The 14163-nt window shown below is 42.5% G+C and overlaps 1 protein-coding gene across 1 annotated transcript in view; it reads right to left on the bottom strand.

Moving 5' to 3' along the window:
- The window catches only part of LOC115479334 (putative cation exchanger C521.04c), a gene marked incomplete at its 5' end in the record, with an annotated part of 107400 nt that overhangs the window by 59022 nt on the left and 34215 nt on the right, over window positions 1-14163 (bottom strand). The window contains 1 exon segment of the mRNA XM_030217208.1: window positions 8207-8336. Within this exon segment, the coding sequence (XP_030073068.1) occupies window positions 8207-8336 (130 nt within the window).

Here is a 14163-nt window from a genome sequence, read left to right as displayed (position 1 = left end):
GCTGGACAGCGCGTATGAATAGTGGGTGTGTGGGTGGAGAGCACGTTTTTTATGTGCGTGGATAGTGTACTTCTGCAAGGATGTGAGGGGATGTGGATGTTTGGCTCTGAGGATAAGCTCGTATCACCCAGTTTTTCTAATGCTATGATCTATAGATAAGAAAAGGTGTGTTGGTGATGGGAGGGGAGGATCTTTTGTGCATGTAGAGATGGATATGGGGGGGGGGGGGTAATGGGCTGAGGTCCCTGCACCATTTGTTAGTATGTGATTTCCACTTTTTCTTTTCAGATTTATTCTGAGCTATACAGAGTACTTTTCGAATACTTTCTTTGAATGTGGACAGAATCCACTCACCAATTAAAAGAACAGACAATACATTTTATCATGCTCTTTGGAGCTGTGATGCTATTCAGGGCTTTTGGTCCAGAGTGGCTACTTACCTGTCAAATCTGTTGGCTTGTGATGTAGCGGGAACTCCCTCTCAGATGCTACTACTACTACTACTACTACTATTTAGCATTTCTATAGCGCTACAAGGCATACGCAGCGCTGTACAAACATAGAAGAAAGACAGTCCCTGCTCAAAGAGCTTACAATCTAATAGACAAAAAAATAAATAAAGTAAGCAAATCAAATCAATTAATGTGAACGGGAAGGAAGAGAGGAGGGTAGGTGGAGGCGAGTGGTTACAAGTGGTTACGAGTCAAAAGCAATGTTAAAGAGGTGGGTTTTCAGTCTAGATTTAAAGGTGGCCAAGGATGGGGCAAGACGTAGGGGCTCAGGAAGTTTATTCCAGGCGTAGGGTGCAGCGAGACAGAAGGCGCGAAGTCTGGAGTTGGCAGTACTGGAGAAGGGAACAGATAAGAAGGATTTATCCATGGAGCGGAGTGCACGGGAAGGGGTGTAGGGAAGGACGAGTGTGGAGAGATACTGGGGAGCAGCAGAGTGAGTACATTTATAGGTTAGTAGAAGAAGTTTGAACAGGATGCGAAAACCGATAGGGAGCCAGTGAAGGGTCTTGAGGAGAGGGGTAGTATGAGTAAAGCGACCCTGGCGGAAGATGAGACGGGCAGCAGAGTTTTGAACCGACTGGAGAGGGGAGAGGTGACTAAGTGGGAGGCCAGCAAGAAGCAGATTGCAGTAGTCTAAACGAGAGGTGACAAGGGTGTGGACGAGGGTTTTGGTAGAGTGCTCGGAAAGAAAGGGGCGGATTTTACGGATGTTGTAAAGAAAGAAACGACAGGTCTTGGCGGTCTGCTGGATATGAGCAGAGAAGGAGAGAGAAGAGTCAAAGATGACCCCAAGGTTTCGAGCTGAGGAGACAGGGAGAATGAGAGAGCCATCAACAGAAATAGATGCTATTGGATATGTATGGGTCTTTCAGAGGAAACATACCAGAGGAGACACTGCTATTTCGTAAGGGGTGTCTGCTAGCAAAGAAATGTATACTACAATACCGGACATCAGAAGCAGTACCAGAATTTTGGCATTGGCGAAACCTGGTGCATCAGCTGCTGATGTGGGAGGCAAGAGAAGCTAGGGGTTCCCCAAAACGAAAAACCCAATTTTTGAAGATTTGGGGGAAGTATATAGATACCTTGTCCGCCAAGGATAGGAGTTTTGTACTTAATGTGCTATGAATACTAGGTTGAATTTGGATGCTGAGATCCTTCCTCCTCCGGATGATTGAGAGTTTTCCATGGGAGGGAAGAGGGTGGGAGGGGAGGGGAGGATTTGGGGAAATGAGTTGTTGGGCAGGGAGGGTAATGGAGTAGAGGGGGGGGGGGGGGGAAGAGGACTGGGTTAGCTGGTGGGGGGTAGGATTGCAGAATTAATAAAGTAAGTTGAAAGCAGTGCGTATGACTTACATAAATGTTTGCATATGATAGTAATCTATTGTTTGTTGTAATGTTTGACAGACATGTTGTCGAAAGCCATTATGTATTGTTTTCAATAAAAACTGTTGAAACATAAAAGAACTAGGGTTTTAAATATTTATTTTGTTTAAGAAGCATCACGCTGAGGTGGCCCTGTTACAGGAAACCCTATCTGATTTTGATCACAAAAATTGAGATGCATTGGGTATGGGCCTCCGCTTTTGATGGCAGGAAATGAGGTGTAGCAATTCTAGCAAAGAAGGGTTTGGACATGGTGACAAATTAACTGATAAGAATAGGAGGTATGTGATTTCTGTGGGTGAGATAAAGGGTTGTAAGTTGATTTTAGGAAATGTTTATGCTCCTAACCTATGATCATGTTTTTTTCTTGCAATGTTTGGCACTGTTGGGGCACTTCAAAGGCTACGCCATAGTACTTGGGGAGATTTTAACGTGGTAGCTTGTCATCCGCCTTGAGTGTCTGCCTCAAGGTGTGAGCAAAATCTAAATAAAGGGGTAACCTTTTGCAGCTTATAGATGCATGGCATACCCTCCATCACTTAGACATAGAGTACCTATAGTAGATTAGCCTCTTTTTTTTTTTTTTTTTTTTTTACTACTAGTGTTGTCCATTCAGATGGTGAGAAGGAAGCTATTAGTGCTACAGTGCTGTGGGAATCAGCCAAAGCAGTACTAAGGGGGAAAATTATTGGATATGTTAGTCATGTATAAAAATGTAGAGATGCACAATTGTTGGAACTCACTACTCAGTTGCAATATTGGAGGAAAAGCAAGGATCTGCAGCGATTCCCTTTTGAACCAAAGGCCAAATCTAACTTCTTAATGTACAAATATAAGTCATATAAGTGGAGGAATAAGACAGGTAAGCTTTTGGCTAATCTCGTCAGGCTGATTAAAATTCAGAAGAGTGTCACCAAGATCAGGGTTAATGATCTCTTGATGCAGGATCCGATATCAATAACAGACTTTTTTGGCTTTTTACCAACAAATTGTATGGCAAAAACAAAATGGTATCGATTTATGGGGATATCCAACTCCTGCAAGTAACATCGAGGCTACTCTGCTAGAGTGCCCTATTACTGTTCGAGAGATCCAACAGGCCATTCGCCACTTAAAAATGGCTAAAGCTTTGGGGCCCGATGGTTTTGGCAGTAAATTCTGTAAGTTTATGGCATATCTAGCAGAAAAGACCATGTGTGCTAGGTATCAAGAATTTTTTACAATTGGAACAATGGGATTATACCAAAATAGGGCCTGTGTAGTACTCCTTCCCAAGCCAGGAAAAGATCTGGAACAGGTGAGCTCGTATTACCCAATTTCTCTAATTAATCAAGATCTAAAACTATTAACTTCTGTTTTGGCGTCCAGGCTGACTACAGTCCTCCCTAAATTGATACACACAGACCAAACTGGTTTTGTACTGGGGCGTTATGCCTCTACCAACATTATTAGGGCGTTGTTGAGATGGTGTTGGCATTTTGGGGGGTGGCGGCTTAGGTTAGCCTGGACGCCTTTTGACAAGTTAACTGGCACTATATGCAGTGGGTGTTAGGGCATTTTGGGGTGGGGGAGGATTTTTGCAATGGGTTCATGTCCTCTGTGTGGTCTCTGAGACATAGCTTTGTTTGACTAAGGTGCTTACCGATTTGTTCTCTCTGTGTAGAGGTACCCAGCAGGGCTGACCTTTGTCCCTCCCCCCCTACTTTTTGTACTCACCCAGAAAACCCCTGGCTATTAAAATATTACATTCTGCTGTTTTGGGTATCTGTTTGTGGTCCACGGAACAAAAACTACATTTGCTGATATGCTGCTGTTTTTGAGGGACCCAGTTAAGACATTACGTGAGGTGATCAGCATCAATCGATCAATCTGGATCCTTTTGGGGTTTAAAGATCAATTATCATAAATCGGAATTTTTGAGCCACAGCTCTGCTGGTGCAGATTGGCAGCCCTCATTGAAGAAAAGGGCACCTGGCGTTAAGTATCTGGGTATCTATTTCAGTGCTGATTTTAAACAGCTTTATAAATTGAATGTGTGGGATAAGATAAGACAGTATAAGGAAATTGTGTGATAAGTGGAAAGATTTGCCCCTTTCTTTGTTAGGCAGGACTGCCTTATTTAAAATTCTATATACATTGCAGATCGCCACTTTTTGGATTACTATTAAGGATAAGCAATGGTTTCAGAGTATAGACAATTTCTATGGAAAGGCCAAGTGTCATGTATAAGTTTCTTTGTAAGATGGTTTTGACTAGGCTGGGGGGGGGAGGGGGGTGGCTGGAAGTTCCAGATATCTGGCTGTACAATGTGGTGACGCTTATGCACTGGGTACGTGAATTATATAGCCAGACAAAGTTTTTTCCAGCTGTGCACCTGGGTGCATACTTTCTTGGACTGTCCTTGTTTACATGAACTCTGGAGACGTGTATGGGTCCCTTCTCGGACAAGTTGTAGGTGGGGATATTGTTTGGACTTCTGATTTGTTGCTGCTTGGAAATTGGGAAGGACAAGAGTGCATAGCTACAAGGAAAAAGAGGATCATGAGTGGCATTTTTACTTTGCATAAACTTAATGTGCAATATTGGATTAAATCTCCATCACTCACCAGTTGGGTCTGTCATATGCACAAGGTGGCCCAATTTGAACTCTGGCATTTGAACTGGTATGGTAGTGAGGCTGCCCTTTCTCAGAAATGGCTTTGGACTAAACTGCTGTATCTTACTACTACAGAGGATTCTGTCTTGACCAACTCTCCTTCTTGAAGAACAGATCAACTGGACTTTTTGACTCACTCACTGGGAACAGCAACATATAACTCTCACTGTTTCAATGACTGGAGCCTTGGTTTGGTTGGGGGGGGGGGGGAGATGAGGGGAGAGATTGGGGGTGTACTTCAACCCCTATCCAACATCGACCAATATGCGGTTGGGACCTCCCAAGGTGCAAGTGGGGCTGGTGTGCCTGCTGCTCTCCGTGATAGAACAGTCCCGGAGAGCTTGGGAATGGACTATTTTTCCCCCAACTCTGCAAGACACCTTGTCCAGCAAGCGAGAGGGTAAGGGCGCCAGTTCAACCAGTTGCAGAAGGCATTCCTGGCTATCGGGTGGAGGAGGCCCTGCCCTCTATGGGACTTGCTGGTGGCCTTGGAGGACTGGAACAATCTTTGGCCCCAAGTGAGGCAACGCTGCAAGGCGTTTGGAGAGTGTTATCAAAGCTGGAAGAGACAACAAAGACTGCAGTGAAGTGTCTTTAGTGAGTAAAATTGATTTAATCTCTACAAACATGGGAAATATTAAAGAGTTTTTTTGGACAGATACAGCAAATAAAGACTTACAAACTAATCAGGAAGCAACTGCTGCTTTAGTTACAGACAAATTGCCGATACATAGTAAAATAGAACAATTAGAAAACTTTAACAGAAGACAATCTCCACTTGCTAAATTTTCCAAAATTGAGTTGTATGACTCCTTTGGATACCTTTAAGAAATACTTGGCAGATATTCAGACCAGATGCCTCCTGTTACCAAGACTTACATTTTGTCAGTTTCCTCTAAGTCTGGAAGAAATACCTAAAGATTTAGCTTATATAAGAATGGCAGCAGATTGAAAATGAACAGAGTGGACTTGAATAATTTAACAGCATTTTTGGAGGACACACTATTGAAGTTTTAGAACATCCAACTCTATTGGTGAAATTTGTGTTTAAGATAAGATCCGAGACAACATGGTTTTACCAAAGGGAAATCATGCCAAACGAATCTCATTGAGTTCTTTGATTGGGTGACAGGAGAATTGAATCAAGGACAAGCTATGGACGTAATCTACTTAGATTTCAGCAAAGCTTTTGACACGGTTCCCCACAGGAGGCTCTTAAATAAACTGGAAGGGCTGAAGATAGGACCCGAAGTGGTGAACTGGATTAGGAACTGGTTGACGGACAGAAGCCAGAGGGTGGTGGTGAATGGAATTCGCTCGGAGGAGGGAAAGGTGAGTAGTGGTGTGCCTCAGGGATCGGTGCTGGGACCGATTCTGTTCAATATATTTGTGAGTGATATTGCCGAAGGGTTAGAAGGTAAAGTTTGCCTATTTGCGGATGATACTAAGATCTGCAGAGTAGACACCCGGGAGGGAGTGGAAAACATGAAAAAGGACCTGAGGAAGCTAGAAGAATGGTCTAAGGTATGGCAATTAAAATTCAATGCGAAGAAATGCAAAGTGATGCACTTAGGGAATAGAAACCCTCAGGAGATGTATGTGTTAGGCGGGGAGAATCTGATAGGTACGGACGGGGAGAGGGATCTTGGGGTGATAGTATCTGAGGATCTGAAGGCGACAAAACAGTGTGACAAGGCGGTGGCCGTAGCTAGAAGGTTGTTAGGCTGTATAGAGAGAGGTGTGACCAGCAGAAGAAAGGAGGTGTTGATGCCCCTGTATAAGTCGTTGGTGAGGCCCCACCTAGAGTATTGTGTTCAGTTTTGGAGGCCGTACCTTGCGAAGGATGTAAAAAGAATTGAAGCGGTGCAAAGAAAAGCTACGAGAATGGTAAGGGATTTGCGTTACAAGACGTATGAGGAGAGACTTGATGACCTGAACATGTGTACTCTGGAAGAAAGGAGAAACAGGGGTAATATGATACAGACGTTCAAATATTTGAAAAGTATTAATCTGCAAACGAACCTTTTCTGGAGGTGCGAAGGCAGTAGAACGAGAGGACATGAAATGAGATTGAAGGGGGGCAGACTCAAGAAAAATGTCAGGAAGTATTTTTTCACGGAGAGAGTAGTGGATGCTTGGAATGCCCTCCCGCGGGAGGTGGTGGAAATTAAAACGGTAACAGAATTCAAACACGCGTGGGATAAACATAAAGGAATCCTATTCAGAAGGAATGGATCCTAAGGAGCTTAGCCAAGATTGGGTGGCAGAGCCAGCCGGTGGTGGGAGGAGAGGATAGGGCTGGGCAGACTTATACGGTCTGTGCCCTGAAGAGAACAGGTACAAATCAAAGTAGGGTATACACAAAAAGTAGCACACATGAGTTTGTCTTGTTGGGCAGACTGAATGGACCATGCAGGTCTTTTTCTGCCGTCATTTACTATGTTACTATGATATAAACTGTTCTTCGTTTGTATTTTATAAGATCTTGGAAGTGTTTGGACAAAAAAAACTGGCTTTTTTCAGATATAACTAAATCCACACAGGAAAAGAGGAAGGCATTTTTGGCTTTCCAAGGATTTGGGGAGCTTCTTTCCTTTTGAGCTATCTTTGTAAATGTGCGATATGTTATTTGGGGCTTAAATATATATATTTTGCTCCTAATCAGCTTTAAGTCTTTTCTTGAGTTAAAAAAAAAAAAAAAGATCTGTGTGCTGCCTACTTAGTTTGCAGATAAGAAATACGACTAGGGAGACATAGCCTTTTCCTTTCTTTATTTCTTCTTTTTCGGTCCTCTTATTTTATTTTAGAGAAGTTGGATATTCCTTACTATAAGTAACCAAAATTTGTATATGGTGATATTCCTATAATTCATATGCTCTATGTTTCTGTAACACATGATAAATTTTTTGAAACGTATAAAGAACAAAAAAACAAACCACCCCCACAAAAGCCCACACACCTCTTGGTTGCTCCATACACCCCAAGGGGAGGCACTCAAGGAACCCCTCCCAAGGAGATTGGGGGAGGAGGCCAAGGCACAACATGTTCTGGATGGAGGGTGGGGAGAGACCTAGCAAACCAGAATGTACACCCTCTAGGGCGAAATGATCATGAAGCTCAAGACTCCTCTTTCCTCTGGCTGTATTTATTTTTCTGTTGTGGGGCCAAGCCAGCATACCCAAAACCAAACTGATGAAGCAGGGTTGCACAGTAACTCACCTACCTCTGCTGGGAGACTGAGAAATACTGAATGGGTCTGAGTTGCACAGGAGCTTATACAGGGACAGTAGTTCAGCCGCCCTCTGCTGGTAGGAGTGCATATACCCACTCATCAGGAACAGTCTGGAGCAGACGATAAGGAAACTCAGTTGTGTGCATTGCATGGTGTACTTAGCCATGCCAGCTTACACCAGCCATTGAGCTGCCGTTAAGTGGGCATACCTATATTTTGGTGCATTAACAAAGCTTTGCACTAGTATTCTATAATGTCTTGGAAACGCTTAAGTGCCATGCATCCCTTTATGGCACCTACATCTTGGCACCAAGTTATAGAAATAGAATTGCCCCCTATATGACCTATCCAGTCTGACCATTCATACCATATCCGTTATGAAGCTGATGTAGATGCTGAAGGGCTCTCTATAAAGGATACTGACAGCAAACACACTGATGCCATCTACAGTATATTTGTAGTAATAGATATTCGAGGCCTGATAGCAGCAAAGTATCACCTCTGTATCATAGCTGCAAAGTATCACCTCTGTATCATATCCAACATCTGTCTGAAGATACAAAATTAAAAGAAAACAATGCTTCTTAGACACTTTTCATATTTCATAACCAGTAGCATAGAGGGAGCCATCACAAGAGGACACAAAGATTGGGAAATACTGGCGTACAGGCCCCTGCACTTGCTAAAAAAGCAGGAGTGGCTGTATTGATTTGCATGGATGTTGACGTTCAAAGTAGTGACATATGAATAAGGGAGATATGTACTTGTTCATGGTATAGAGAGCCAACAGACAGTGTTGTGTAACATTTACATACAATATTTGAGAAATTTATTTAAAAAATTAAAAGCAGTTTTAGATGGTTGGGGTGATTGTAATAGAGTTCGACCATAAGTCCCACAACATGAGGGAAGATATGATGGATGAGACTATAAAGGTCTGCCTTTATTATGTGACATTTGACCTGCTTCATGTATGGTACATGCTACAACTGCATGAACTGATTACACATACCACTCCAGGACCCTGGTACACAAATCTTGAATTGACTATATTTTAGTGTCCAGATCATTGGTTATAAACATTCAAAATTGTGAGATGTCTGACCATGCCATGATCTGGGTTGCTGTATTGGAGATGGGTCCTGTAATGCCAGGCCCCCGTCCCTGGAAATTCCCCTTGGAGTTTATTACATTTGTATCCCACATTTTCCCACCCATTTGCAGGCTCAATGTGGCTTACATTGTTCCGCTATGGCTATCGCCATACCAGAATAAAAGATACAATTAGTAATTACATAAAAACATGGGTAACATAATGGAGTAAAGCATAAAGTATAAAGAAATCATTATCGGAATAACAGATAAAGCGGTAATGTTTTAGAGTTCATATGATGGATCGTTATGGTATGCTCTGTTGAAGAGGTAGGTCTTCAGTGATTTCCGAAAATTGATTAGGTCACGCATTTGTTTTCAAATCCAGTGGTAATGCATTCCAAAGCTGCGTACCTATGTAGGAAAAGCTGGATGCATGTATTAGTTTGTATTTTAGTCCTTTGCAACTGGGGAAGTGGAGATTCAAGCATGTGCGAGATGGAGAAATTAGATCTTACCTGCTAATTTGCTTTCCTTTAGTCCCTCCGGACCGGACCAGGATTGGACTGTTGGGTTGTGCCCGCCTACCAGCAGGTGGAGACTGAGAAAAAACTCTGACTCTAGAGAGCCAATAGGAGCCCTGGCCATGTGACCTTAGCCTCAGTATTTGAATAACAAAGCAGGAAAGAAAGAAAGAACTTCTGTGCCGTATGGAATCCTAGCAGCCACAAATTCCTCGGCAAAACCGAGTACTAGAGCTCACCAGCAACTCTCACCAGAGAAGTGGTATGGCCCATTTGTATTAGAGCTCACCAGCAACTCTCACCAGAGAAGTGGCATGGCCCATTCATATTAGAGCTCACCAGCAACTCTCACCAGAGAAGTAGTATGACTCAAGGTTTTATATATATTCCATCAACTGAGCTCACCAGCAACTCTCACCAGAGAAGTGGCATGGCCCATTCATATTAGAGCTCACCAGCAACTCTCACCAGAGAAGTGGCATGGCCCATTCATATTAGAGCTCACCAGCAACTCTCACCAGAGAAGTGGTATGACTCACTTAAGGTTTCATATATATTCCATCAACTGAGCTCACCAGCAACTCTCACCAGAGAAGTGGTATGACCCATTAAGGTTTTATATATATATATTCCAGCAACTGAGCTCACCAGCAACTCTCGGCAGAGAAGTGGTATGACATATTTAAGGCTTTATATATATTCCAGCAACTGAACTCACCAGCAACTCTCACCAGAGAAGTGGTATGACCCATTAAGGTTTTATATATATTCCAGCAACCGAGCTCACCAGCAACCACCAGAGAAGTGGTATGGACCACGCAAAATCTTTTTTTTTTTTTTTTTTTTTTAAACATTCCACGTGTGGTAAAGGAACGAGTACACTTCCAAACTTAATAAAAGAATCTAAAGAGTTGATAGAACACGGGAGGGGCCTGGTCCGGTCCGGAGGGACTAAAGGAAAGCAAATTAGCAGGTAAGATCTAATTTCTCCTTCCTTAGCATCCCTCCGGACCGGACCAGGATTGGACTGTTGGGAAGTACCAAAGCAGTAATCTTACGGGAGGGACAGACATTGAGAATGTGGTAGAGTCCCTGAAGACACCCAAACTAGGATTAATACGAAGCCAAAGCTTGACGATCCAAGAACCGCCAATAAACTAAATAGAATGACTACAAAGCAAAAAAGCTGAGGCTGAAAAGTCCAAGCGACGCTGAACATTGTCCCCTACCAAGTGGCCGCTATATATTGTCCCCTACCGCATCAGTGCAGCGCAAAGGACAGAGAGACTCGAGAAAAAACGACTGAAAGAAGGATGACAAAGGTAGAAGCAGAGCCGCCTGGAAACAAAAAATTGCAATGAAACTACCTCAGCTGAGAAAGTGGAAACCGAAATCCTGAAGTACAATACTCCAGATATTGTAGACTATTGCTGACCTAGCAACAGATTGGAAGTATGTCAAGCCTGTCAGTGAGAAAGTACCTGATCACTAGAAGCTAAATAGGTAAAAACAAGAATGCAGTTAAATAGTATGCAGAAGAAGAAGGTACCTAAATCCTTGCTGCAAACTAGACTGAAGGTCCAAATAAACTGACAGCCGCTGCAGTTACCCAACATGAAAAAAAAAAAACCATATCTCAGAGCGCAATTCAACTGAGAGAGAAAGAATCATCTGTAGCTGTTGCCTCTGCAAGCCAATCACCTGAGACTCTTGTCGTAGACCCCAATTAGTGAAAACGGGAATAAATCAACAGTAGACACTTGTTAGTACCTTTCATCTGTTAGAAACATATAGAAGTCCATAAAACACTACACAGTTCCAGGAACAACATGTATAGAATGTTTGTACGTTTAGGAATCTAGCCAGGTGCTCATGGTCTGGATTGGCCGTGGACAGAAAGGTGGGCTCAATAGGACCTTTGAGCTTTTCCCAGTGTGGAATTACATATGTACTTATGTAGTAGAACTATAAATATACATATATATTTTCACAGATGCAGCCATCAAAAAACTGGTCACTGTGTATATGCTCCCGGCACACCTGCAGGAAGAATGCTCAATCTCAACCACCAGACCACTAGTGAGAATACAGAGGCCAACTGAGCGGAGGGATTCCATCAGAGATAAATATCTGGATAGGAGAGGGCATCTATCTCTGCCGCTGACAAGTCTTTTTAGCAAGAGAGTAAGCGAGGCACATGGAAGGTCAGAGCGAAAAGAAATAGTTGTAGAACTGGGACCTCCCCTTAAGGTACTATCCACTGAGAACTCTTTTTTTTTTTTTTTTTTCTTCAATGGTCACAAAATTGACAGAGTGAAAAGCTGCCCAAAAAAGACTACCGAGACTCCAAAGCGAATGAAGAAAAAATTCCTTCTTGGGAGCTAGAAAGTAAAATTTTACTCTGCAAAATAGAGCAAGGTAATGGCCGAAGGCCCAAGAACATCCAGAGAAAACAGAAAGTGGGACGCTTGTAGAGAAGACAAAAACAGTCTGCGCCAACTTGACTAAACAAAGAGAGAAAAAATAGAAACATGCTATGAAATCTAATGAGATCACACGAGAGCTCAAAAGAGAGCTCAAATGAGAGACCTGGCTACATGCACCCCATAACCTAGGGTGTGCCTGAAATGCACCACCTGTTGCTTGACCTGACAACTCTGCCAATAAGACTGTCTGTAATGAACCAGACATCTATGGAAAGGATGAAACGACGAGACGTAGTTTCATGAGCGCCGCTGCTACTATGACCATAACTTAAGAAAAAAGTGCGCGGAGCCGACGCGAGACCGAAGAGCAGGGCAAGAAAACTGGTAATGAGGACCTTATCATCCTCGTATCACGGACATTACTCCTCCTATACTGAGCTGTACTAAGATGTACCGACCCACATCCATAAGAAATGAATGTGGTACTTGCAACCTGGATTGACCACAACTGAGAACAGGATGCTGGGGTTAATGGACTCTTAGACTTTCCCCGTATGACCATACTCATATACTAATAGCAAAAATGCACAGGAAGTGAAAGAATCCCCTTCCAATTGAAAGGAAGGTCTGGAATGAGGACATATAGAATGAAAATGAAAGGATCACCATATGTTGAGCGTGGACTGAGACACACTGGCCTTTAATTTTACCGGATCTCCCCAAACCTCGTATCATGTCATGTCTCCTTCCTCACTGAGATGTACAGAGATGAACAGATGCACACTCACAAGAATGAATGTGGTATTTGCAATCTGGATTGACCCCATCTGAAAACAGGATGGGGACTCTTGGCCTTTCCCATTATGGCAACACTTATGCCCTTATGGCAAAAAATGCACAGAAAATGAGTGAATCTCCTTCCAAGAGAAAAAAACTCTGGAGAGAGGAAGAATAAAATGAAAATGAAAAGGAATAGACCTGGAAAATACCTATTACGGAAAAGGTGGTGAATTTGTGCCACAGGAGACAAGACTGTACCTGACGTCAAGAAAGCCTGAAACAAGACCCTAAAATCTGTAAGGAAGAGAAAGGGATAGCAGATGTTATGGATGGTCATACTGGACAAAACCAGAATGTTTACCATGTGCCCAGGCTGAATAGATAGAGGAAACAAAAATACAAGTAGATGGCATGAGGACCTCCCACTATCCTAAGTGGGAGAAAATGCAAATTGACCTGATAACTTTACTCCCTAAGTGGACATATATCTTGTAAGTCCTAGAAGAAAACTAAGATAACACATGAGAAACTCCAAGACAGTTGGAAAGTAGAGAAGATGTGAATAAAACATGCCTTCTAAGGCATCTGAGAAAACTGGGTGCTCGGTAGACAGGACTGAGTCTCCTAGAATATGAGAACCATCTGAACCATGTAGCCTATGCAACTGTCATCTGCTATGCCAAAGAGAACGCATAGCCATGAAAGAAAATTGCTGAAAGGAAGTAAGACCGTATGTCCAGAATTGCAAAGTACGCAACAATTGAGTATCAGACAATGTATTTCATTGCACATGGCATCTGAACCATATAGCCTACGCTCTAGAGAACGTTTGTTAAGATCTTAAAACACTGTATAAGAACATAGCCACGGAGGAAAATTTCCTGAAAGGAATTAAGATCTTATGTCCAGCATTGTAAAGTACCAAACAATGGCACCTGAACCAGATAGCCTATGCCATAGAAAATGTTTGTTAAGTTCTTAAAACACTGTATAACATCATAGCCATGAAGGGAAATGCTTGAAAGGAGCTAAGATATTATGGCCAGATTTGTAAAGTACTAATCAATTGACTATTAGACAATGTAGTCCTATTCACCAGGAAATGAGAAAGACACAGAGTGACACACACTGGACCTCCATAAAAAATGCGCTAGACAATAGCAAAGACCTTTCCTCCAAACATCACACACAAGGGAAAGGAATAGGAAATTGGTTATTTTGGAGCTGAGATATAATTTAATTCGCCCCATTGTCTAAAACAGAGAATTCCCGACTGAGCTGCACTTTGAAATCGGAGTCTTGCCAAGAACAAAGAAATCGCCAACTGAGCTGCACTTTAATTCACAACATTGCTAGCAACCAAAAAGTCCCCGACGGAGAAAAAACAGAGGGAAAAACAAAATGAGCGCCATTCGCATCGTAACATTTCGTTTTTTTTTTTTTTTGTTTTTTTTTTAATAGCTTGAAAAATACATGTAAAAATTAATTGCGGGGAAAATATACTACCAATTGCCCCAACTACCGGAGAAACAATATCTCCTTTCCATTGCACAAA

This window comes from Microcaecilia unicolor, chromosome 10 (genome assembly GCF_901765095.1).
Source record: "Microcaecilia unicolor chromosome 10, aMicUni1.1, whole genome shotgun sequence".
Classification (NCBI taxonomy): domain Eukaryota; kingdom Metazoa; phylum Chordata; class Amphibia; order Gymnophiona; family Siphonopidae; genus Microcaecilia; species Microcaecilia unicolor.
This window is presented reverse-complemented; position numbering and strand designations above follow the sequence as displayed.